Raw genomic sequence first — 27,654 nt, 5'->3', positions numbered from 1 at the left:
ATTGTACTGTACTCATGTCGCGAACGACTTGGCTTGAGTCCATGTTTAACTCGGACTAAAAAATCAATAATTTTCTGAGCCAGGAGATGGCCGAGTTATCCGGACTGCCGGGTTATCGAGTGCCGAGTTTGCGGGACTCTACTGTACCAGTGACGGCATATTTGGTATGGTAGCATGGTAGGCTACCATAATATATTTGGATTAGAAGTATTGATATATTTTTGTTTATTAAGTATTTAAATTATTGATTATTGCCGTCGATTTGTATGATTTTTCAATATTGCTACAATATAGGTGTGATTATTTTATTTTGGATTAAAACTCTTTTTCTAATAATAAAAATCAAACCAATTTGAATTTTAAAATCTTTTGTTTTTTTGCCACGATTTAGCCACCTCATTAGAGTATTAGAGACATATAGCATGCTTTTAAATTGTTGAAGTAGTAAACGTTGCTCATTCATGTGTATATAGTTTTAATGTATATTAACTTATTTAAATAACATTTTCTGTTTTCAATTAGCCTACGTATCAACACCAATAAAATTAAAATAGGCTTGGAACTAGGTTTTTTAACATTAAGATTCATTAACTCTAAAACACAACTGTTGGTTTGTAGAGTTTTTGTTTTTTTTCATAAAAAACCATAAAATATATATAAAATATGACTTATGTTTATTTTTATAATGGTTCTGGTACCTATGGCATTCTCGTTTTTATAATATGTTAAAGTCCTAGCATGAAAAGTACCATTGAGGACTTTCAAGTTTGAGTTTTTTATTGACAAGCAAAATCTTGCAATAAAAGTCTAATAAACACTTACAAGCTAACTATTTATATGAGTAACTGAAAGATGTTTAAATGGATCCAATATCGATTAATACAACACAAACATACAACATTACTCACTTCAGCTGTGTTTTTGTACTGTTAGTTTACAGAATTGCAATAAAATAACACAAAAGTAAGACAATTTCAACCAAAACTAAAAAATGACGTGACCACTAGTCTCAAAGAACAAACTATGGGAGTAAAGTGATTTAAATTGTTTTGGATAGGCAATAAGGCATTTTATGTGTGTGAGACAGACAGGATCCCTTAATATTACCTCATTATCATTTATTGTTGCAGCTGCTTCTGCTTATCGCTTGTTTACGATTTCAGTTGACAACGCTCGCCCACTCCCAATAAATGTAATTTTTTGTTAACATCAGACGACTCTAGTTGTTGTAAAGTGTCTAGATTTAAAAAGTCTTACTGGCGCTGTATGATTTTGACTCCAAAGACTAAATTGGATATCAAAATTTCGACACATAACTTAATTAATTGCTATTTTACAAAACCTTAAAATTGAACGGATAATATACTTCTACCCCTTAAAATCCTGATTGGTATATACTTAGAAGTAAAAGAAAATAATAACATTTTTAATAAAACATAAACGGAGCAATGTTTTTATTTTTAAAAGTATTTGAACCCAATGGATTCAAATGGATTTAAATGGATTCACTGATCTCCATTTAACACAACACAATTTTACAAGTTACGTTATGTTGGGACAAGAGTTTTCATATTTATTGTATTTTTGCCCTAAGCGCAGGGCCCCCTTCAACTCATTCGCTGCGGCCGTACGTTCGGGCGAGCGGCTTCATTGAAACTGAAACTTGTCCGTCACAGTCACAGCCTAGCACATATGCTCGTGTAAAACAGGCCTAAGCGTGGGGCCGAGTGCAACTCTGAGGAAAAGTCCCTTAGGATCAAGAATTTTGTTTCTAGTAATGCCTTAATGCACCTAACAATAACCTCAAAATATAGGATAACGAAAATAAAAATAAAGCTGTTACAAAAGAAGGCCATTTGGTAAGTGTCTGATTAATTTTCGAGGTTATTAATAAAAACTGCTGTGCAAAGGGGGCCCCTGTCGGGGCCCCCCCTTGGCCCGGGGGCCCCGGGCGCTCGCCCCCTCCGCCCATAGGTAAGTTCGGCCCTGTCAAATGATTTGAAGGTATTTCTTTTTAAAATTTTCATCCAATTGCTGTCAGTTTTCTGATATATCGTTGACTGTATTTTTCAGCTGCTCTCCATAGCGTCTTCCCCCTATCAGAACTTAATAGGTTCATCATGCTGTCAGATGAAGACAAGATGAAACAAATTATTGAACTAAAGCAGATTGTATCTGGTATAAGACTTTTCAATCGAGATTCACACAAGGGTGGAGAAGGCATTGATGATAGTATGTACTAAGTACCTATTTGATTGTACTAAATAGTAAATAGTTCATTTAAGTCTACTACTATTGTAGTTTTACCAAATAACCATATTAAAGGAATTACACACAAGTTATCAAATGCTTGTTAGGCCTAACAGCATTAAACATGTTTGTTAGCTCAAATTCAAATATAAACTACATTTCGTATTCAAGCCTATCTGGATTTTTTACAAGTTTTTTTAGAATAATTTTACTACAGTTTGTTTTTTATTTTTGTCAGCCTATGTTTACCTTGAATTTTCCCATCCACATAGTAGGCACTATTACACAAACCTATCCCATTGGGGTTGATAGTCCATCCATCTAACAACTGGGCCGCTGACTCACCAAACATTAGTTACATCTAGATAAGGTTGACGCATTTCACACAGTCTAGACATTGCTCATTGACACTGAACAGTTATAAACTAATATAAAACAAATAAATAAAACTGGAACCCCTAAAGGTTTGTGTTTTTTAGTGCCGAGTATTCTACAGCAAGCAGTAATGGCTACAAGAGATCTGCTGAATCAAGGGATACAAGACACCCAGGAACAAATAGACCAGATAACTGCTTGGCTTAATCATCTCTACCAGGAGAAGGTGATGGAAGATTCAGAGACAGTTCAAGTCAATGTCAACATCCCACCTACCCTTGCTGAGGAGGACCTCATCCTGCTCAAAGAGAATGCTGTACACTTAATGCAGTACCAGATTTATCTTAAGTAAGTCAACTTTTACTTGGTTTGTTTGTAGTTTACTCAGACCAGATAGTTTTTTTAGTAATTTTGAGATTGGCCTGTGTATAACTAAATATAATTGTTACAGGTAGGCCTATTTGCAATTGTTGACTTGGCAGAATCCATTGGTGCACAGTTATCCATTTTTAGGAGACATCCTTGCTTATCATAGGTTAGGCCGCCTTTTCAGGGTTGTAGCAAAGCTTGTCCCTTCACACATGGTGGTTGCAACCAAGTGGCTGCGACCTTCTCAATAAGAAAAGTACTCGGTTTCATGTCGTATGATTTATTCATCAAGATGGAATAAAGTTTCTGGCATTTTTCCTCGCTGGATGCTTTTCCTTTCTTTTAACGAATTTCCCATACAGGGAATAAGCTATTACTGTAGGTCTCATGGTAAGACCTAGACCCGGGACCGATTTACTTTTTATTTTTGAGGTCCCCAGAGGCCAAAAGCACCATCCGTTCAAATTCATATACAGTAGAACTCCAATTATCCCCCACCTCAATATCTTCCCTGTAGCATCAAACCTAAGTACTCACTAAAACTAATATTATTTAAAGACGAAATAAATCTGAAAATTTTTAGGAAATATTTTAGTAGAAATCCAGCCGGGTAAATGGAAATTCGCTTAGTCTGCAGGTTTGCTGCGGCAGGGGTATTTTGGTTTACTAACATGAACATATTCAGTTGGACTACCTACTGTTATTAACAAACTTTCACTACTATCCAGAAATGTATTGCGCTATTTTTCCATATTGTTAACAAGCTATAAAACAAAATTAATGTGGACATCAGTAACAGACAGACTGGTGTACAGAGAAGGCAGTCAGACGACTAAACAAGCTGCGTGCGCATCCCTGAGAACTAGTTCGCAGCCACCTTGTGTGAAGGGGCCAGGTATATTACAATGGCCTGCTATGAGTTGAGTCTTTGAAATAGCACGGTGGCAGCCACCAACCAGTGAGGAAGTTCTTTGGCAACCGGGTCGCTGCCACCGTGGTGGATCGCTGCTACCCCCTAGTGTGAAGGGCTCACTAAGACTCAATGCAATTTTACAGATCTAGTGGCTGATGGGTGGCTGCGACGCCCTGGCTGCGACCTAGTAAGAAGGTGGCCTTATATTTTATGTTGAAATTGTAAAAAGCATAAAATGTTAATCTCATGATTGTTAAAAGTGTTATATCTCACTTGAGTATGGCACGGCCGCCTTTAACTAAGCGAGCCTTTAAGCGAGAATTGGCAACGCCAAGCATCTACGTCCAGCTGTCTCACCATTACGGTGGTTTAGTGGTCCCGGTTGAAATATACTGAATTTTTACACGCTTACAATTGAGATTCAATTTTGAAATTTGGTACAGAGCTAGCGAATAAACCCTTTATACCAATTATAGTTTTAAAAATTAAAATTCCGTTTAGTAGATATAAATATTAAAATATTTAAATATATAAATATTTTTAAAATTAACACATTAGAAAATTTTTTTGAAAAGTAAAGTGAAAAAGGTAGTTGTCTACTAAAATTGTTCTTTGTTGGTCAGAGAAGTTTCATCTGTGAGAAGGTTGTAGATAATAAAATATACTTTACTGTTTGTATTTCACTTTTCTTTCTATCATGCTTAGTTTTGTTAAAATTTTGGGTTGAACAGCGTGACAAAATCTCAGTTTTATGGCACGGCGCGGCGTGCAGCTGGCCGCATGATGTAGTGTAGTATCGCATAGCTAATTAATGTAGGCCTACTGAATTATTTCAAGCAGGTTCATATGCCTTTTGATTATCCTCAAGATTATTACTTTTGTATGAAATATTGGTTTTATATACATTCCCCTAACCAGTATAGAAGTTCAGTTATAACTATAAAAACTTTACCTGTGTGTGGTATCTAGTTTTTCCTTATAATTTCCTGTAATAAGTAAAATTAGTAACAACTTGTAATCAGGGTTCAGTTATATTCGCTGGTTTTTAGTGAAAAATAGTAGCCACTGTAACTGTAGAAAATTTCAATCCTTTCTTGATAATAATAATAATATTATTGATTGTTTTTGAACATTTTTACATTGTATAGTAAACGTCATTATTCTAATAATATTGATAAAACAATAGCCTATATAGAAGAGTTAATTAAATAACAATGTAAATAGGATTGAAATTTTAACAAATAATAAATACTAGAGTAAATACGCTGAATAGATGGAAGAAAGCTACAATTCTTAGTTAATAATACTTAAATGTTCAATGCACCATAAAAGGTTTTAATAAATAATTTTCTTGTACTAATCTAGAGGTTAAATACCTTATTGCCAACGTAATCCTTGGTAGACTTAATGGCTACCGGTTTCGACACACTTATGGTGTCATTGTCAAGCCTAGACGGTAGACGTGTTTTTTCGCTCCTAAGAGGTCGTCATAAAGTCTTCAAAAACACATAACGAGAAGAACAAATAACAAAAACGAACACGAACACACATTTTTAACGAATACAGTATGGCCATACAACTCACGGCGCGGCTGCGGGTTCAGGGTGTAGGTCTAGACTGACCGTCGCCGTGTCCTTCCCCTCCCCTCCTATCCTTTGTTGTTATCAGTGCCATTGTCTTCTGATATGTTTTGAATGAATGAGGCTGCTTCGTAAATAATGTTTGATTCAAACGATGTTTTTTCATTGAGGATGTGTTGGGGATGTTTCTTGCCGGCCTTGAATATCTCAAATTCTTCGATTGTATCCAGGAAACGACCTCTTTTTCTATAATAATGTAATACATTGATGGATTTGTCAATAGATGAGACATCGTGGTTATTACTTATCAGATGATCAGCAAATGCAGAATTGGGTTTGTGGATGGATGGTTTTGGTAGGTGATCCTTATACCTAGTTTTGAATGAGCGGGCGGTTTGTCCAATTTAAAAACTAGAGCAGCTGTTGCAATTAAGTTTGTAAACTCCAGATCCTTCCGATTTGTCAGTGGTAGATTTATTCATAGTGCTTCTTAATGCAGATGAGAGTCTATTGTTAGTACTGAACGATACTACAACATTGTTCTTTGACATTTCTTTCTTCAATGTGCTGTTAAAGTATGTCCCAAACTCAGTAGATATATATATTGGTTTGCTTGTTCTCTTATTGGTGTGGATATTTTTATTTTTGTGTTTCTTAATGAGTTTGTCAATAATATTACTATTGTATCCATTGGACACCGCAATGTATTTTAGCGTGTTTACCTCTTCCTTGTAATCTTCTTCGGACAATGGAACTGATAATAATCTATTGACAAAACTGTGGTAAGCGGCTAATTTCTGATTTTGAGGATGGTGTGAAGTGTTATGTATAGTCTGGTTTGTGGTGGTAGGTTTCCGGTATATTCTGAATTTTAGTTTGTTTTCATCAGAGCATTTAAAAATATTTAGGTCCAGAAAATTTTATGATTTGTTGTTTTCAATTTCAAGTGTGAACTTAATATTCCTGTGTATATTGTTTAGGTACGTGCATAACATGCCCAATTGTCTTTTTGTTCCATTAAAAAGGACAATGGTGTCGTCCACATAACGATGATAAAATATTATCTTGTCTTTTAGACGGTTACTATCAGACCACAGATGTTTGTTCTCTAAGTTGTTCAAGTAGATTTCTGCTAAAATACAAGATAAGGGTGATCCCATAGCCAGTCCTTCTTTTTGTAAAAATATTTCGTTTTCAAATTGAAAGTAATTTTGTCTTAGAACTATTTCAGTGAGTTTTATTAGCTCGTCAACAGCTACTTTACTTAATGAGGGGTTTTTCAATAAGTTATCTTTCAGTATAGCAATTGTCTCATTTATTGGTACATTAGTGTACAAATTTACCACGTCGAGTGATGCTAGGATGTATTTATCTTCTATTCTTACATTATTTATTTTGCTAATCAAGTCAACACTGTTTTTCAAACTAAAACTATTTTCCATTTTGAACTCCCTCCTTATTATGTTGTCCAGTTTTTTTGCAATTTTATAAGCCGCTGATGGAATAAAATTTACTAAAGGTCTTATGGGAATGTCTGGTTTATGGATTTTAGGCAGGCCTCTGAAAATAGGAGCTTGTGGATTAGTAACCTTTAAAGTGAATATCTCAGATTTTGATAGGAGCGTTGTACTCGAACTAATTTGTTTATTTATTTCTTTGGAATACTGTATGGTAGGATCGTTGCTCAATTTTCCAATGTCATTAGTTTCAAAGAAGGCATGTACTTTCCTTATATAGTCAAGTTTTGGAAGAATTATTATTGAGTTGCCTTTATCGGCTTTGCAGACTACGGCGTCGTTGTCAGTGATCTTATCTCTAATGCCTGCCGCTACCTGTCTTAGTGACCTGTGGTTGACATGTCTGGAGGTATTGTGTCGATTGTTAACTACATGTCTAGCCTTATTAACAATACTCGCACGTGCCAATACCCTTGCATTCTCATCTTTTATGGTTCTTATGGCAGCCTCAGAGTGTAATATGTCTGATAATATGGATTTGTCCCCTGTTTTAGAAAAATTAAAATTAAGCCCTTTACTCAAAAGGTTCATTTCTTGTTCATTAAAATTTATGTTGGTTTTATTCACTACTGTAGGGTAAAATTTGTGGTTGCATTTGATGATCTCTTTTTGGATTTGATTTTCTGAAAGCTCTTTAATTTTTTTGGTTTGTACCCTTTTTTTGGTAAGAATCTTTTTATTAATCTGGGAGTCTAAATTGTATATAACTTGATTCTGGCTAGGATGTAACGAATCCAACAATTCCAAGTGTGTTCTAAAAAGCAACTTATTAAGCATTTCTTTCTTCGAGTATAAATATTTAATCTCATTTTTTAGCCAGGTTTTTTCTGCAGTTGCTTTAGCTTTCATTGCAGCAAAAGATTGAGTATTTACTCTGACAGAAATGTACTTTGGAATTAGGCCACATTCTAGACATTTTTTTGTTGAATTTAATGTTCTCGTTAGTTTTTAATTTTCTTGTATTAACACAACAGCCTCATATGATAATTTCCTTCTTTTCATACACATTAGTTTTGCCAGATATTAAACATCTAAAGTAATAGATTATTTGCCTGCTTGCTCTATCCTCCGTGGTGCGACTGGTGCGAGCGTTCAGTGGTGTAGCGTAGTGGTAGCCACTCAGCCATCCCATGCGGTGTTGCCACTTCAAACTCTGCGGCCTTAGTTAAAGGTGGCCGTGAGTATGGGCACCTCAAGTAGAACAACACGCTTTCATTGTAACCACAACATATGTTTCTCACTGGCAGGACAATGCTAGAAGATGTGAAGGAATGTGAGAAGGAGATTGTAGTCCTCTGTTCCCATGTAACCGAGAGACTACTACAGCTGCATGACACAGTCAGATACCGCACGGCCATCCCAACCAACCAAGTCTATGTAATACTTACCTACTAATATGTTATAAGATAGCCAAGCCGCCATAGTAATTTTGTTCTTATAATACCATTAGATAAGAAAAAATTACAGGAAGTATTGCTTTGATATCATCATTATCAGAAAGATTTGGTCAAACTGAAATATTAATTTTAAAATTAAATTATTGCTGTCATATGTTATTAGTTAGATTTTAAGTAAAGAAAATAAGAGTACTCAGTCCTCTTCCTCTATAAGGAATATTTGTCAAACTTGGCATAAATTTTCTTCTGATATTGTACCTTAGGAGAAAAATACATACTATTTCCATCACATGCAACTATGAGAGTTACCAAAAACAAGTATGAACTCTGTTCCAGATATTATATACTTGTGGTCTAAGGGTTCAACGCCAATTAAAGTTAATCGGTCGATCAGTGTGGTGACGAAACTCATCATCTATAAGTTTTATTTAATGCATAAACTCACAAAGACATCTGGTTCAGGGTTTGGTTGTATAATTGTTGTAAGAACGTTTCAGAATATAAATTATTATTTAAAATCCATACAACATAATAAAAAGTTCAATCATTAAAAAAAAAACAATTCATTATTATAACCTGGATTTATTGTATTGTAAGTTACATATCGTTAATCAAGTTTTTACTGTAGACTCAATACAACTATTTGTATAAAACATATGCTTTTTTCAGCCCCAGTTTATGGACCTATCAATAACATGGTTCAGTCTCCAAGATCAGATGATAGTCCTGAGTACGTACAATCAGATCATTTACGCTCTTCAAAACATGTCAAAGGTGAGTCTTATTCCTAAACTGAGTGGTTAAACACTTTTCAGGAAAAAGCTGAACAATGAATAAAAAAAAAACTCAGATCATTGGACCAGCAGTTAAAACTAATTACTCATTCTATACCATAGTACAAGGGCCGTCAGTAAATTAAGGTCTTCATCGACCTCCCAAGGTATCAAGGTGGTTTAAATCTGAGACCAACGTGTTCTTTTCTTCATCCATTACTAAGCTGGTTCTCTACTGATTAGTATTGGTGTACAGATAGTGGAATTTCTGTTCGAGTCAGACAGCTGAAGCAACTGTTGCTGCGCCTTAACTGTTGCTACTTTGCACGCATGGCAACGCTTTTGGCGCTGCCTACGAATTGACAGGCAAAGCTCTCTCAAAGTACTTAACGCTTTTTACCATGCGGTTGGCATTCTGGGTTATAGTAGTATGTTTTCTGCGACGGAGCTTAATAGCAACACAGCACTCTTAGTCACTGGAAAATGTAATACAAATTTACATTCATTTGGACTTGGTAGTTTATAAATTGAAAATTAACATGTTATTCTTATAGAGAATAATTAAACTGTTGTCGCTTGCTTCTCTATGGAGATATTTTAATGACATTTTGAAATTTTGTTTACTTCATACTAAGCTATCAAGTATCAACATTTCAATAAAAACCCCTCTATTTTCTTCCCTGTAGCAGCAAACTTAAGTACTCATCAAAATAAATGATTTTTAAATAGTAAATAGATCTAAAAATTTTATTTAAGGGAATAATTTAGTGGAATTCCAGCCAGGTAGATGAAAATTTGCTTAGTCTGCATGTTTGCTGCGGCATGAGTATTTTATGTTTTGTTCCAGACTACAGTAGACTCCCTCTTATCCGGACTCCTCGGGACCGAGGCCAGTCCGGATAAAGGTTTTTTCAGTTAAACCGATGTCCCAAAAACTTGTTAAAACGGACTGTTTAAATGCATACTGTATAAGCCAATAATGGTTATTACGTATTTAGATATGTGATCACTGGTCTCAAATCTTTCCCACGAGAACAGTCGTTTCAGTACCGCCCACTTCCTGCCGATCTAGACCGGTTAAACCGATAGCGCATCAATTATGTTATGTTGCAGTAGTATATAGATTATTTATCATGTCAACGGATGACATTCACTCGGATTAGTAGATAGTATTACCTCCTCTTCGTAACATCAGGGTAATAAAAGTGATCTGGCGCGGGGACGGCGATCTCGTGTGGCGACCTTGTGTAGTCAGGACAGTGGGTTAGCGGGTCCGTTGTGTAATGTCAAGTGCAGTTGCAATGTGGATAGCGGGTTATTAGTTCAAGGTGTGTGCAGTTCAAGGTAACCCAAAACTGCAATTTGGACCAGTTTCCAACATGATCTTCAACATCCTGTTCGAGTTTGATTCGATCACCGAGGGGAAAGAAGCTCTGGCGACGCTAAGACGCCACTTTGAGGTCCTACCATCGAAGATATAAGAAGTGGTAGAAGACGTCACCAGCTATTCACAGGTAAATAAGGTAGTGGAATAAAACACAATTTCTGTTAATATGTGGCTATATTTTGTCTCATTGAAAAATTATAACATTTGGAGAGCAGTTAGTGACGCAGGTACATTTCACCTTGTAATTCCCGTTAGCCAGCGTATCCACATCCAATTGGGACAGAGTTTGTCCAAAGCGTTTTGGTAAATAAAACCATCCTCACAAGGTTGTCCACCTGTACCTCCAAAATAATGCTAATGCCGTATTGAGCATGGCTGTGTAACCGTGCCGCCGTAATTACGAAGCCAGCAGGTTTGGTAAGCTCAGTCATGGCAATCCTAGAGGGTCCCTCGACAACCTCTAGCTTGTTCAGTTTAGCACGGAGATCAGACATGGTTCTGAAACATATAAACCGGTTAGAGTGTGTGCCGCGACTGTGTCACCCGCCGGCTTGCTGCCTTGTGTTTGGAAACCGGGGTTTATTTATCTAGTACTGAACGAACTTTATGAATGCTAAATGAGCTTTGTAGTATTGTCCGAATAAAATTTGATAATATAGAGCAGTTGTTAAAAGATAGTGATTAACAAACGTAGTCAAAGTAAACATGAGAAAATAACAACCTTGTATCCTAAGAAACCAAAACAAGCCTGCGACCTAGATCCAGCACTACGGTAAACTCGCTCTAAACAGACGAATGACGGTAGTAATATTATAAATCTGATAATGTTACAAGGCGTAACTACTCTATATTTTCCCACCGAATGTCAAAACTCCGATACCAGCCAAAACCGTAAAAGTATTTGATGTTAAAAATACTCTGTAACAACTAGGCAGTGAACGGTAATATTCTTTGTAAACCAGATAAACTACTGTATTTTGTCAATGCTATAGTTGATGTCAAAACTCATACAACACATGTAAACCAAGACACACCAATATCCACAGTAATAAAAACGCCGATCCTCAGGGACAAACTGTACTCTAAACTAAACAACTAATCTGTTACAGCTGGAAGAATGTCGGCAGCTATGCGCCACGAATCTTTGATTTGTTACCGCGGCGGAAAGAGACGGACAGAGGGACAGGGCCCGCCTTCAAAAAAACAGTGTACGACGCTCTGCTCTATACTCAATTCCCCCTTTGCTGAAGCCACGCCCAGACACGTCCGAGCCGTCACACACACCACACACCTCTACAGCACCACCACGTATGCCGTCACCAATTGTGATACCTGACGACGATGATGAATTGACAGAAGAGCTCGACGAATTGATGTCGTCATTATCATCGTCGTCAGGATATAACAGTTTAGACGATAACGATATAATCGATTTATTCAAATAAAAATAAATGTACTGTTGTTTACTGTTATTGTTACTTTCACAACCCAAAAGTAGTGTAGTGTAACTAGAAACCAGAAAACAAGAGGTCTGTAAACCAAATAAAGTTTGGCATGCATCATAAAAGTACAATGGTCAAACTCACAAAACCCATATCGTAAAAATCATGCTTCAGCTTTTTGTTTATAAAAAACGCGTGTATACACAAAACCACACTGAAACCTACAAATAAAACCGAGCCGCGCAGTAAACATGATAAATACCGTTGACTTACAGACTTATGGCAGTAATTGGAAAAATATAAAGCCTCTTGAGTTACAACCGCCAGCACAATTTGCAAAAGAAAAATACCCAAGCAGACTGTGGCAGTTCACAAAACTACCAACTATCGTTAATTCTCACAAAACCTTTTTTACTTTTAAATAGAAGTGAAATGAATTTAGTAGTTTTACAGACGTAAATTGGAGGCTGAAAGCTACGCATTGCTGTCCAGGGTCGAAATGGCAGCTATAGTTGTAATTAAATTTTTCCAGTCCAAGTACCGGAAATCGCTTATTTACTTAAAACATTTATATGTATTACTAGCTGTACCCGCGGGCTTCGCCCCGTTTAACTTCATAAGTATTCGCATGGCTCATTCACGTCCTGGTTGAAGTTCGTTCGCTGCGCTCACTTGCCTTCAGGTTAGCTCGTTCGCTACGCTAACTCGCCTCCAGGTTGAAGTTCGTTCGCTACGCTCACTCACCTTTTGGTTGGAAATTAGCCGTTGTCAAAAATTAATAGTGCTGCACCCTGTTGGTAATCCTTGTAACTTTTATGCTATTGCACATCATAAAACAGAACCAACTTGTTTAATTGAAACAGCTGTTAAGATTCATTAATTCCTTTTAAATATGAAAAATCATAAGATTAACATGGGGAACTACAGAGCCACTGGGGCGGAGCCCGAAAGGGTTTTTGAGATAAGAATATGCTTTAATGTTAATCGGGAATGTGAGCTATCATCATGCCAAATTTCAACCCAATCCGTCCAGTAGTTTATGCGTGATTGAGCAACAAACACACACACAAACATACACACAAACATACACACAAACTCACAAACTTTCAGATTTATAATATTAGTAAGATTAAATATACAAACAATTATATCCTTAATGAATTGCAATAGACCGCTGCCTAGCAATTATGTAGTAATTATGTATATTTCATGTCATTTAATTAATTATTTAGTATTAAGTTTCTTAAAATCTTAACTTCTATTCATCCTAACAATCACTCCCCAGAGAGGCTGGCCTAATATTCATTTCCCTAATTTATATAATTTCATTAATCTGTTTAATTAATCATTAATAATATTCATTCCATATCCTGTATATTTTTTTTACAAAGCCCACAACTTAGTTAGGCCTATTTATTAAATATGTAAGAGAATTGCAATACATCAAAATTTCTTATAATATCATTTCAAAATTAGTCCTTAAGGAATCAAAATTTAAGAAGCAGTGAAAGTGATCCCATGTGTTTAACAATGAATGATGTGAACATTGAGATTGAAAGAGAAGGAAGCCATTGGAGTAGTTGAAACTGTTAGTTAGAAGGAGTCCAAATTTTATCTAAATCAAATTCATTTATCAAGAAGACCAGTTTATATCAAGTTATATCACAGTAGCCTAAACCTCAAGAGGACTCAACTCCATCATTGTTATTTTCAAAATTAAGTATGAACTTTCTTTTAAACTCTTTTAATTCAGTGCTAATTGGACTTACCTTTTGGACAACACCAAAATTAGATTTTTCACTGTTGGGATTTGTAAGTTTAACACCTTAATTAGGACTATTTGGACACTATTAAATTTATTAATTCTTAGCATTCAAGCCAGCACGACACCCTACCCTGAGATATATCACATCTAAATTATTTGAACCTTTATTCAAATTTATCTTTTATTTCATTTTAATTTCAACCCCACACACCATTGTCAGTCCTATCATTGTAACATCAAGCATTTTCTCATTGCATGTTTGTTCATTTGTTTAAATAAAACACCTTTTGTAATTCATATATCTTTGTTAACTTATTAACTTTAAACATTTATAGAATAGGCCTAGCCTAAATGAATATTGTAAGGTGAGTTTACAAATTTATGTATTACTATTTTTGCTGATTCCTTTAAATATTTTTTCACATAACCTTAAAGCATTTGCCTTGATTAGTGTGCATTTCTTATATATATTCATACATATGCATATCTTATATGCATTCATACTTGGCTTAAAAAAACATACTATGTATATGGTCGCCATTTCATAAAAAGTATAGTTTACAATGGATTTCCCAGTGAACAGCTTAAGTGTGCAATGAAGTTGAAAAATATGCAATGTACAGACTTCTCTATTTAACATACACTGTAAATAATACATGTGATTAGAATTTTTTCCATTTGTTTTGATTTTATTTTCATAATTAATTAGTTGTTATTTCGTCACCAGCATAGCAACCCGTTAAACCCACGTTAGTTTTTAAAATTTGTAATTCTTTTTTATGTCTTTTTAGTCCATTTTAATTTATAAAGGCATTCTGTAGATCGACAGGAAAATACATTTCCACCGATATGCTGATAATTTCTCTGTGATGTTCACGAGCTGAGAAAAAGGTTGTAAACAATAAAAACCAAAGTGTAATAATAAGGATAATATGATAAGGACTGACCAAGTATATCTTTATAAAGAACAGGGGTTTCTCAATGAGCTGCAGACAAGACAAATTTTCCTGGCTTTTGTAGCAAGTTGTTTATAAAAAATTGTTGTAAGATTGTATGATTTTTAAAGAAATAAAATAAATCCCTTAAACTGGTGACAAGTTGAAGGGGAGATACAACTAGCCGTAGGTACCACTAGACGTAGGTATAACTAGACGTAGGTACAAGTAGGCGTAGGTACAACTAGTCGTAGGTACAAGTAGTCGTAGGTACAAGTAGTCGTAGGTACAAGTAGACGCAGACATATGAGGTACAAGTACACGGTGGCGTACCCGACTAGTTGTACCTGCAGATTTTTAAGAGGTACAACTAGACGTCCGCACCATCGTCAAGCTGTCCCTACAGCTTTGGACGAGGTATAACTAGACGCCTGTCACCAAAATCACAGAAAACGTACTACTATAACCCAGAATGCCAACCGCATGGTAAAAAGCATTAAGCGGTTTGAGAGAGCTTTGCCTGTCAATCCGTAGGCAGCGCCACCAGCGTTGCTATGCTATTGCATGGCAACGCTGGTGGGGCTGCCTACGGATTGACAGGCAAAGCTCTCTCAAACCGCTTAATGCTTTTTACCATGCGGTTGGCATTCTGGGTATAGTAGTACGTTTTCTGTGCCAAAATGCAGCAGGTAAAACTAGACATTTACCCTAAGGGGGTTGAAGACAACCCTCAATATAAATGACCGGGTCAACCCTCAATATAAATGACCGGGTCAATGACAATGTACGACCCAGGTTAAAGACGACCAGGGTCACAAAGGTGTCAAGCGTACACCCCTTATTCGACATAAATACCCTCAGCACTCTGTGATCAGCACTCATTGGCTCAGTGCTCAGAGTAGCAGTAACATCTGCGTGCTTTAGCTTTGTACCGGTGTTTGTGACTCGGTGTGATAAATGTTCTTTTGTGACTTTGTTCGTGATGGAGTTTATAGAATGCTCCATTTGTCATGAAGCATATTTTATATCAGTGAAAGCATTAGCGAGACACTAGCAAATGTGTCTTGCTACCAAAGTGTATTCAAAAAAATTCAGCAAGGGCAGGAAACATACTCTATTTACATCGTCTTCTGATGAGGAGGTTGCTCTAAATCATCCGGAAACGTCGTCTAGAGGAAAGAAGCTACGGAACAGCAGCCTGCCACTTGCCGAGAGATTCGAGGAGTCTGCAGCCCTTCAAGTGTCTTCAACCTCCCGACTACCAACTCCAGGAACATCTACAGCTCAGCCTACAAACATCCAACTACAGACGACTCGAAACAGTACCACCACATCAAAGCAGTCTGGAACAGCCCACAAACTGCCTCAACTAAAATGGTAAATGAAAAGAGGTCTACTAAGTTAGCAGTCTGGAACAGCCCACAAACTGCCTCAACTAAAATGGTAAATGAAAAGAGGTCTACTAAGTTGTCGGGATTTTATCATTGACAATCCCAAAGCTTACTACTGTGACACGAAAGCGTTCCTGAGTGTTACATTTCTGGTTGCTGAGAAACTGCTTCGAGAAGAGTTTAAAACATTGCCCAGTCTCAAATACAACATGGTGGTGTTGACAGTCTTCAACCATCAACACGAAGGAACACAAGAAGAATTCAACTTCAAAACATCTATCAGGACAGTCTACGGCGGCAGCGATGATCTCCAAGACATTCTCACCCAAGACGGTGCCAAGCTACTCACTGAGGAGTCTGAATTTGAATACACCAATCGCTTTTGCTCAAGATACAACATATTAACCAATGTTCTCTTGATGATCATTCTATGTGCTTAATAAATAATTGTAAACATTAATTTTGTAAGGAACTTTTCCCTTTTGAAAGGAGAAAAGTCCCTTTCACTCTACTACAAAATATTTCTAGCTTTTTCCTATCGGGTATTTCCTGGGTTAGTGACAACTCAGACTGTTACAAACTGAACTCATTTATTTTGCGCTATTTACAATATTTACATCAATTTCTTTAAAACATATTATGCCTTCTATTTCAAAGACAACCATCAATCGTCCAGTGTTCACCGTCGTACTGGTCCTTGCGATCCTCTGGAATGCCGTTCCAACGGCGTACTCCCCAGAGAGCAACCTATCGTTGCTGTCGCCTCGCGTCGGCTGTCTGGCTCCAACTGCCCAGCCCTCTAACAGTGATGTCGATTCTGCGGCGCTGTCTCTTGCTGACACCTCTCGTCGGCTGTCTGGCTCCAACTGCCCAGCCTTCAAATAGTGGTGTAGACCTGTAGCAAGCTGCGCTGTCTTCTGCTGACCTTTCTCGTAGGCTGTCTGGCTCCAACTGCCCAGCCTAAAACAGAATCCCCTATTTAATACCGTCCACTATTGTACGGAGTGGAATGGGAAGATTCAAAGGATAGCTGGGGGCTCAACACGCCCATCCAGCCAGTGCGGGCTCAACACGCCCGTGCACTAAGGTACTGGGGGCTCAACACGCCCATCCTGTACCGGAGAAAGGAAAAAGTACTGGGGGCTCAACACGCCCATCCCGTACCGGAGAGAGGGAAAAGTACTGGGGGCTCAGCACGCCCGTCCTGTACCGGAGAAAGGAAAAAGTACTGGGGGCTCAACACGCCCGTCCCGTACCGGAGGGAAAGGTAAAGAAGGAGTGCTGGGGGCTCAACACGCCCGTCCAGCCAGTGCGGGCTCAACACGCCCATGCACTAAGGGATGGGAATAGTACTGGGGGCTCAACACGCCCATCCCGTACCGGAGAGAGGGAAAAGTACTGGGGGCTCAGCACGCCCGTCCTGTACCGGAGGGAAAGGTAAAGAAGGAGCGCTGGGGGCTCAACACGCCCGTCCAGCCAGTGCGAGCTCAACACGCCCATGCACTAAGGGAAAGGGAATAGTACTGGGGGCTCAACACGCCCATCCCGTACCGGAGAGAGGGAAAAGTAATGGGGGCTCAGCACGCCCGTCCTGTACCGGAGGGAAAGGTAAAGAAGGAGCGCTGGGGGCTCAACACGCCCGTCCAGCCAGTGCGGGCTCAACACGCCCATGCACTAAGGGAAAGGGAATAGTACTGGGGGCTCAACACGCCCATCCCGTACCGGAGAGAGGGAAAAGTACTGGGGGCTCAGCACGCCCGTCCTGTACCGGAGAAAGGATAAAGTACTGGGGGCTCAACACGCCCGTCCTGTACTAGAGGGAAGGGAAAAGTACTGGGGGCTCAGCACGCCCGTCCTGTACCGGAGAAAGGAAAAAGTACTGGGGGCTCAACACGCCTGTCCAGCACCCAGGGAAGGGTCACCGGGGGCTCAACACGCCCATCCGGTGGGGTCGGGCCCGAAGGCCCAACTGACTCTGCTGCCCAAGTGTCCTCCCTTATATGCACGGATTTTACCCCCAAAAGGTGGGGGAAAGTACTCAGTACCGGGCCCTGGTACTGAGCTCCTTCCCCAGCACATTGTCCTGAGAGAATTTACCTGAGTGAAAAGTACTGGGGGAAAAGTGCTGAGGGAAAAGTGCTGAGAGAAAAGTGTTGTGGGAAAAGTACTGAGGGAAAAGTGCTGAGGGAAAAGTGCTGAGGGAAAACGGCTCAATTCTATGTATACTATGATCACTTCGTTACAATTTAACTGTTTATCCCTACTCCTGCACTGTCCCAAATGAGGTCCCTCCCAACTCACTGCATCGAGGCTCAACCACACAAGATCGCCGTCTCCGCGCCAGATCACTTTTATTGCTAACAGACCCAATTCTTTGGGATATCCTTTTATCTCTCGTGATTAGTTTGGACAAAGGCTAGTATTAGTATTTAAACTTTGTGATGCGAATTGATGTTCCCAACAGCTGTAAATCATGTTTGATGATTAGGTTGTGGTAAGAAGGGGTGAATCCTTGGCAAATACTGCTGCAAGTTAATAGAAAGTGTTGAACATTTGTACAAGGCCAGCAACAAGTCTTCATCAGTTTCGATCAAAATAAATTTGATTAAACTTTGCTATCTACTCAGTGTGTTCAAGATTTCCAGGTATTTATTGTAGTCCTCGATAGATATCCCCTATCAGTTTGGCAATGTCTTCTTTAGTTACATTGTGATCCGCATGCCAAATTCCCTACTTCTAGTCACTGCTTCGAACAAGTCTGATGAACGAGAGCAGTTGCCCCTTCCTCCACTTTCTACGTCACACATTTTCTACTTCCAAACTACTTTACTCCATCTCTGTCTGTAGATCGACTTCAATAAGTTCATGTTTGAGACCGCAGAAATATAATGACAGAACCTGATTTATAATTAGCAGGAGCATCAACTTTGCTTCACAACCTTTTTTAAACACTGTGTGAGACTAATCGAACCGTGAGTAATGGGAACTGGCTAGAATAAAAGTGGATGGATGAATTAAAACCCGACGTTAGCCTAATATTTAAACTAGCTTGTTTGGAGCTTGATGGAGGACTTTATTTACAGACAGCATTCATACACGAGTTGGGCAAAACCAATAATTTGACAACGCCAGCTTTTTGACCTGGCTTCATACCTTTTGGTTTAAAATGTTTAGGCGAATACAGAGAAAATCCTGTCAATGAAATTTACAGTTTTCCAAAGTGTGAGATTAGAAAATCAATATTTTTCTTCATCTTAACTCTATTGTGTAACTCTTTCATAATTTGTATCACGTTTTAGGGAGAGGTTCAGAATTCATAAGAACCCAAATACATCAAGCATACCCAAAATTCTGGGAATTTCTAACAATGGATTCCTTGATAATAAAAAAAGTCTAGGGATGTGCAATGCATCGAAAATGCATCAAAATTACGATTCGATTCAATTTGATGCATCAAATCGCGATTTGATTCAGTGGTGATCAAAAAACAATTTCATGAGGGAGTCAGTATCCATTACGATTACTAGAAAAATACCGGTATGGATCATAAACATAAACAAATGACGTTGTTGGCCCCAATCCTATACTAATATCATTGAACATATGGTTTGGCAGTTCCATTTAAGCAATTTTAAATAATGTTTATTTTCAGGCCAAAAACGTCATTTGTTTATGTTTATGATCCATACCGGTATTTTTCTAGTATTCGTGGTATCCATATACAAAAAATGCCTGCACAAAGTCAACGCAATACCCGCAATACAGGAGCGGTTTAATTAATTCTTTGCTTGTAAATATTGCTTTAATTGTTTTATAATGTTTTATTTTGACATTGCAAATTATGAGAAGTTTTGTTTGGTGTAACCAGTGTGAGACATGTTTTACTACTGTAATAGCCAAAACAAGCCACTCTAAAATCATTCTAAAAATAACACAGGTCTGAAAAATTTTTACTTGATACTTAACTAGTAATTTTAGGTCTTAGACTGATAAATTTGGTATTTTTTGCCTGCTTTGTATTCCTTGTAGTTTGTAGGTCTGATTCTATCCTCTCATTTTATCAATTTGAACCAATTGAAAGTTTCAGTATAAATATTGCAAATGTTTTTATTTGTTTACGCCAAAACATATCTTTATTTGTAAAATCAATACTATAAAATAGGTAACATGTAGGCAAGTAAAGCAGCTCACTGACATTTCCAGCAATACAGGTTCTTCTAATATATGATTGAAAATAAATATTTTTTCACTTAAAATTCATATTATGTCATATATATGATAAGGCCTAATACCACATCAACAAAACTTTGCTTTACACAAATGTGGTAAATTTTAATTAGCCTATTGTTACTTCACTCCATTGACATGTATGAATAGAAAAATGCGTATTGCTTTGAATCGACATGTTGCTTCGAATCGAAGATTTTTTGCTGCTTCGCACACCCCTAAAAGTCTAAGGATGATTATGCTATGCTCACACATAACATAACCCAGCAGTAAGTAGTCTTACTGTTTTGAGGTTTGGCCTGAAAATCCTGGATCATCCATTGGTGCACTTGGCCATCTGACACCCTAAGCCACAGTCCACAGTCTCTAAACCTATAAAAATTTTCTGCCAATGATAAGAATAAGGGCCTAATGTTCCAATTCTCTTTTCCTACAGTGTGCCTAAATCCCAGTTAAAGCAATCATGATTTTTCTTGAGATTTCAGGATTAGTTTGGTTATTAAAGTTTGTTACAAAGGTGAAATTTTGTTGTTGTTGCAGATTCATCGGCTGTCTGAAGATAAAATAGACTCATTGAATGATTTACTAAACACTTTTACCTCCAGAATTTCAATGTATGACAGGGTACAGAAAATTCAACCGTCCAAAGTAAAATGTGAAGTTTTGGAGCTTGTCAACATTGAAAATTGTGATCCGAAAAAAATTCAGGTATCCAAAAAAAATCAATTAACATAAAACGATTAGCCAAAGAATAAAGCTTAAAACAATTAATTGTAGTCACTTGTCCATTGAAGTTTCAATAGTCCTAAATTGTTTTACTTTTTTTTATATACATATATTTAATATATTCGGAATCTTGACCAATGCAGCAATATTTCACATACCAATAATTAAATGTTGCTTTAGTTCATTATCATCTATAAAAAGAGTCTTGAAAATATGGTTAAACAGCCACAGCAAGTTTGCAAAATCGGAAATGTCAGATAAGTGCAAGGCCATCTCAAACAATGTAAAAAATATTAATTAAATAAAAATACAAGATAAAATCACCACTATTGTTCAGTCAAACAAAAGATCAAATAATACATGTCTACTCAGTTAGAGGGTTGACAATCTTACTTTCCGTTGTAGTATATTACACAGCATCATAACATAGCCTACTAAGAATATATTAAGACAAAATGTTTTGCTTTTATATGAGAGTAATAGGATTGAGATTGGCTGTATTCTGTCTGGAGCAATGCTCAGCTTTAAGCAAGCAATATACCAGTGTAATGATCAGTACCATTTGTTTCCGCAGTACTATGGCCACTGTGCCTTCAGGTTTGTGGAGATGGAAGGTTCCCTTTTCCCTGCAGAGCTCTCCCTGGGGTTGCTGAGATACAAGGGATTTCTCTTTGCATTCAGTTCTGTTGAAGCTGCTTATACATTCGGAAGAGATCCTGAAAGGTATTATTAGTTTATTTTTATTTAATTTTGTACATTTACTACTAAGCATACTGCACATGGAGATGGGAAGGAGTATGCGAGGTTATAGGGAAAGTAAGTAAACTCTCACAAAAGTAATGCACTTGCAATTGAAAGATTTATGATTTTGCTGACATTATGGATGACAACATAAAGATTGATTGTGATTATGGGAGACAATCATTAAATTACATCATTAAAACATTAAATTACTCAATTAATTCATTACATGGTGTTAAAAACCTTGAGCCTCAAGTTTTATTCCAAAAGCTTAAGCCAATTGGCTTGATCAAAAATCTTAGATTGCACACTCTACCTTTTGGCATATCTTGCTTATTGGGCAGAATGTTGGGGGAGCGAGCTGGTCTAGTGGTTAGAGCACGGGGCTTCGGTGCCTGAGGTCCCGGGTTCAAATCCCACCTAATCAGCAATGGATTTTATCTAAGTGATAATGCCGCAAGCCCTAGGTCTAGCCTGAAGTAATGTGAAAAACAATCCCGGGCTCGTACCTAGCGTCCTAGGACAAAAAAATAAAAAATTTTGGGCAGAATGTTACAATTTATGGAATTTTACTGTGGTTTGAATCCCTTACCATTTGCAAGTAACAGGAGAAATATTATTTTTGATTACAGAAATATGTGCATGTAGCAGTACTGAAAAAGATAAAAAAATTAAAATGGTGTTCAAAACTATATTTAACATACCACTGTGTTCTGTTTTATTTTACTAAATTTTTTAAACCTATATTTTTCTTTAGATATTATCAACAAGGATTGGACCTTGTAGTTCATAGACCAGAACTCATCGTTTTGTTCAATATGGATGAACAAATTCACAACTTGAAACCAACGTAAGTTTTTTTATGCTAGTCTAAGAAACTCAATAATTTGGTGCATGTACCTTGATTGCATAGTCCTGAAATGTGATTTTCATTGTTGAAACATAAACACACACTAATTTAAATATTCTTCAGCTTGGAAATGGAAATGAAGGTTTAACAAATTGTGGCTTCACAAAGATTGTAGTTTTATTCAGCCTCAGAGCTATTCAGATGTTTGACTTACAGTCAGTATACAGTTTCAGTACAGTTTAACGTGTGTGTTTTAGTGTGTTATTATAAGGGATTTGTACTTTTCAGATCCAAAACCCCAACATCTGCTATGATCCAGAAGTGTGACTCACAAACACAGACAGACACTCACCCTGTGGAGCACCAGCTAGATCCCTCGTACTCTTGGAACATCTGGGACTACAAGAGACAAGCTGTACAACTGGTCAGTCACTAACAATAACACTACTTACAACCATTAGCTATTAAGCTATATACCATCAATGTTCAAGTCAGATATTCTATCTTAGAGTTTCAAAGCTAAAATAATATTTTTTTCCGAAAGCTGAGATCTTGTGTCAATTGAAATATTTGGATCACTTGAAAAATATTAGGCATACTCACCTTATAAATGCTATCAAACAACTTGTCAAACTGAGTCCTATCCCAATGCTTTCTAGTCACATTATTAAAGAGTTTGTGTTGCATAGGTCAGATCCAAAAAATAAATTTCTTTGGATTAGACTAAAACTTATCTGTGTTTGTTTTTTTAACAGTCAGAATAGACAAAAGTCAGAATATTCATTGTCCCTGACGGCATTTTCAACCAACAAAGGGTAGAGTTGGGAAGAGAGAGTCTTCATGTCACAATTCAAATCCCCATTAGGACCCCTGAAGACTCTCTTTCCCACTCAACCCATTCTTGGTGAAATCTTCAAAATTTTGTGTACAGTCGACGACAGTATTTTGATTTATTTTTATTTTGTTTGTGCCGGAATGTACTCTATATTACTTCCTTGACCATATTAAATTAATCAGATAGTTTTATCTTCTTTTATGTTTTAAGACACAAAATATAATTCTTTGAAGTAACACTGAGATGCTATGAAAATTTAGCTACAGTAGACTCCCTCTTATCCGGACTCCTCGGGACCGAGGCTTGTCCGGATAACGGTTTTTCTGGTTAAACCGACATTCTCAAAAACTCGTTAAAACAGACCGTTTAAATGCATATCGTATACATTATTTGACTTAAATTTAGGAGAGCATTGTATTTAGACACGTGATCACTGGTCTCAAATCTTTCCCACGAGAACAGTCGTTTCAGTACCACCCACTTCCTACAGATCTAGTCCAGTTAAACCGATGTGCTGATAAAAATTGTCCTGTTAGAGAGATGTCATTTTCCACCGAGTGTAGTCTTGGTGAACGGATGTCCGGTCAAAAGGTGTCTGGATAAGAGGGAGTCTACTGTATATGGGTACAAATTACTTGTTAATCTTTGTCCCAGTATCAGTTACTTATATAAAAGTGATTTTGTTACATAGCTTATCAAAAGGCTATAATATATATTTTCTTGATTTCTTGGATTTCAATTTCTAAACATAAAAAGTGCAACCAAGCAAGAGTAAATTGTGTATAGTTCAAAGCAAACTTATGAAACATAATAGGGGGTACCCGAAAATACCGGAATAGCATTGCCCTGGACAGAGCTTACATAGTACGTGTTTCAGCCTGTAGGCGTGTATAGCACAACTCATTGCCAGTTCAGTGAGTGGTTGTTTTGGTCTGTAGTGACCGTTTTTGTTGGCCCAATTTTTTCTAGTGATTTGTTTTTTTGCAATGGCAAGTAAAAAAGTGAACAACTAGCACTAGAATGTGTCAAGTTTTGTTTTCTATTGGGTAAAAATGCTGATGAAACTGTTTAAAGGTTGAAAACAGCTTAAAAAGTTGAAATTTACGACCCAGAAACATAGCAACTCAATGGAAAATGCTGTTAGGTCAAATTAAACATAAAAACAATGCTGAATTGTTTTTCCGATGCCAAAGGCATTATTCACTTGAAGATTGTTCTCCAAGGTTATACCATGAATAAGACCAAAATTTGTCTCTATTGAAAATTCTATTGAAGTTTTACAATGATTGCACAACAGTATTCAACAAAAATATAAAGATATTTGACATTTTTAAAACTTTAACCTCCATTTACATTACTCTCCATTTGAAGCTTACTGGTCCCAACTGTTTTTCCATTTCTCAAAACAAATTTCTAAAGTCATATTTTGAGATGGCCGCCAGCTTGTCCCTCGTTTTTATGCATGGTTAAAAATGTCACATGGAGCCAGGTCAGGTGAATAAGAAGCGTGGGATAGCACAACCATCTCGTTTTTAGCCAAAAAACGAGTAAACATCAGTGGATGTGTGTGCAGGTGCATTGTCATGGTAGAAGAACCAGTCTCCTTTCTGCCACAGATCAAGTCTTTAACCCTTAGAGTGCCAGGCGAGAAATAAAAGTAAAGCTCAAAAAATGCCGATGATTTTTCCCGAAGGTCACGCTAAAAATGCCGAGCGCGATCTGGCGATTTTTAGGTTAAAATTTCGTAAAAATCGAATTTTTGATATTTCGACCAACGAAAATCGATGTATTGCATCTAGTAACTTTCGACTCAATGTTAATATATGGGTTAAAAGAATCCGAGTATCCATTCGGTTGTTATGACAACTGTTCGATCATTACGAAACGTCCGGTCAGCCGGACGTTGGCACTTTTGGCTCGTTTTAAAAACGTCCGGTTCCCCGGACGTTGGCACTCAAAGGGTTAAAAAAATGTGTACACCCTTGTTTTATATTTTAAAAATTAAAATATTTTCTTGGGATTCAATTTCTGTAAACCTAAATTAGTACGAATGGCAGTAATTGTTGTGTGCATTTAGGCTGATATCTGCAAGTCAGCGACCCGCAGCTGTCAGACAGATCACAGCCACAAGAGGCTGCATATCGCAGTACAAGCCAAGCCTTCTCGCAGCACTGGTGTGCAGCATGACAGACACACAGCTACCAACACTCCCGCAGTACGCAGCTACATAGTGGGACTGCGGGGTACTTGGCTGAGAGACCAGTTCATGTCCAACAATATGTGGACACACCTGCCACGCTGTCCACAAACTTGATTTGCTTTCAAAAAACTGATTCTTAATATGCAATAAATTTTAGTAAAAAAAATTGTGATAAAGCTTTTTTTTATTTTATTTTCCTCTTTTGGAGTCTGAACCATTAATTTTTGGAACTTAAGTATACATTCAAATATCCAATCTATATGAACTAGCTATGGCCAATATTTGACTAAAAAGAACATAGCTGAAAGAGCCATTCACAGAGTCAGCTTTAGCTAAAGCCACTTTGTTAATTTTTAATGTATTTCTACACCTTTAGCATTTTATAAGGTTTTTTTGTTTTTTTTCATGTTACCATCGTTGATATTTAGCTAGACCTCACCACTACACTATAATTGACAGCCCAATGACAAATGGCAGTCCTCTAACGATCCTGCTTGCAATCAAACCAAGCACCCTTCAGATTTGAAGGCAACCACCATAACCACTCAGTTTCCCAGACAATTTTAGTGAGATATTTTTTTCATTCCCTCAGAGAGTGTTAGAAGTAAAGTTATCAGACTCATTAAACCATTTACCATGGACCATCTAGAACCTAATAAAAAAAACATAGTTAAATGAGCTTGTGGCAGATTGTGTTACTGTTGAAATCATGTGTACCCTCAGTTTTGGAGTCTGTGATGGATGTTAAGACATAAAACTTGCTATATTAATTATTTTACTATTAGTTGTCCTTTTAGTTTGGCTCAGTTAAAAACTTGGCTTTGACAGTAATCAGTAATTTATATCAGATCTCACTGTCTGTGGCTTTCAATAACTCTCATTTGTTTCTAAAACATTTGTAACTTTAACATGAGAATGGAATGTCTGTTTCTATCCACTGTCAAAGCTGATACTAAATCTTTGATTATTGATAAAACTTCAGTACCCCTTCCTTGTTTAACTGAAACCAGGGTTAATCATAACCATAATTAAAAATTTAAATAAATTGGAAGATTTATCTTATACCGTGATCAAGATTAAGTTCAGAATATGCCTGCCAATTATTTTATGAATGGATTTTGTGTATATGCTGTTGTAGATAAGATAAAAATGGAAGTAATTTATACAATGTAAAAACTAAAAATCTACCATTGTATATATCTTTGAACCGAAATAGTGTTTGTATTCCAACTGATGATTACTGAAAAAAGCTATTTAAAATCACCTCTCCCCTTTATTTTGTTTGTTTAATTAAATGTGTTGTCTTAATTAAATGCCTGATGGGCTTTCGTTTGAACAATATCAGAAGTATGTAAATGGTCATCAATTTTTAGGTTGTATTTCTTTGGATAGTCCTTCACCTCTGGAACGATAATTTAAAAATCAAAATTAATAAAAATATATTTTATTTTATTTTTTTTTACTTGTACATAGATATATATATATAGATATATTTTTATCTTTCCACATAGCTATGGACTTTGGAGAACCACTCAAACTTAGGTGTGAGGTGTTTGGGTTTTTGGGGTCAAGGAAATCTGAAGTTTTGCAGTCACATTAATAATAATTGTTGTAATCTATTTCAATTATCTAGAGATCTTCAAAATGTTCAAATTGTTATGAATAGTAAATAGTATGTATTTCACAAAAAATCTTGTGCCAGAGTTTTTTTATCTATACAGGGGTAAGCCTGCCGTTCTAAATGATGCTATAACAGTATATCATCATAATGCATCCGCAGAATCCAAGTATGATAACCCTAAACTATAATTTACCCATAAGTATTACTGAATATTTATATGACAGAATACTCTTTGGGAAGGTTAGTAAAATTAATAAAATTAAATTTTATATTACTTGTAAAATGGTTCAATTTTAATTCCTGAACATTGATAGAAAGTCAGTCTAAAAACATATCAAGTATAGAAAACTTGAGATTAGA

The 27,654-nt window shown here is 36.9% G+C and overlaps 1 protein-coding gene across 3 annotated transcripts in view; it reads left to right on the top strand.

The window, feature by feature from the left end:
* The window catches only part of LOC128986626 (cilia- and flagella-associated protein 206-like), a 40,587-nt gene extending 14,773 nt beyond the window's left edge, over window positions 1-25,814 (top strand). For all 3 annotated transcript variants that reach the window (XM_054407084.1, XM_054407086.1, XM_054407085.1), the window contains 9 exons: window positions 2,074-2,232; window positions 2,730-2,973; window positions 8,252-8,381; window positions 9,071-9,175; window positions 20,862-21,029; window positions 21,622-21,770; window positions 22,546-22,638; window positions 22,927-23,062; window positions 25,551-25,814. In XM_054407084.1, coding sequence (XP_054263059.1) covers window positions 2,074-2,232; window positions 2,730-2,973; window positions 8,252-8,381; window positions 9,071-9,175; window positions 20,862-21,029; window positions 21,622-21,770; window positions 22,546-22,638; window positions 22,927-23,062; window positions 25,551-25,787 — 1,421 coding nt within the window. In that variant the 3' untranslated portion in view covers window positions 25,788-25,814. The remainder of the gene's footprint in view (window positions 1-2,073; window positions 2,233-2,729; window positions 2,974-8,251; window positions 8,382-9,070; window positions 9,176-20,861; window positions 21,030-21,621; window positions 21,771-22,545; window positions 22,639-22,926; window positions 23,063-25,550) is intronic.
* Window positions 25,815-27,654: the final 1,840 nt, after the last annotated feature.

This window comes from Macrosteles quadrilineatus, unplaced genomic scaffold (assembly GCF_028750875.1).
Source record: "Macrosteles quadrilineatus isolate MER2022 unplaced genomic scaffold, UCM_ALF_1.0 Scaffold_2__2_contigs__length_208266976, whole genome shotgun sequence".
Classification (NCBI taxonomy): Eukaryota; Metazoa; Arthropoda; class Insecta; order Hemiptera; family Cicadellidae; genus Macrosteles; species Macrosteles quadrilineatus.
The sequence above is the reverse complement of the archived record's forward strand: the minus strand, read 5'-3'. Positions and strand labels throughout refer to the sequence as shown.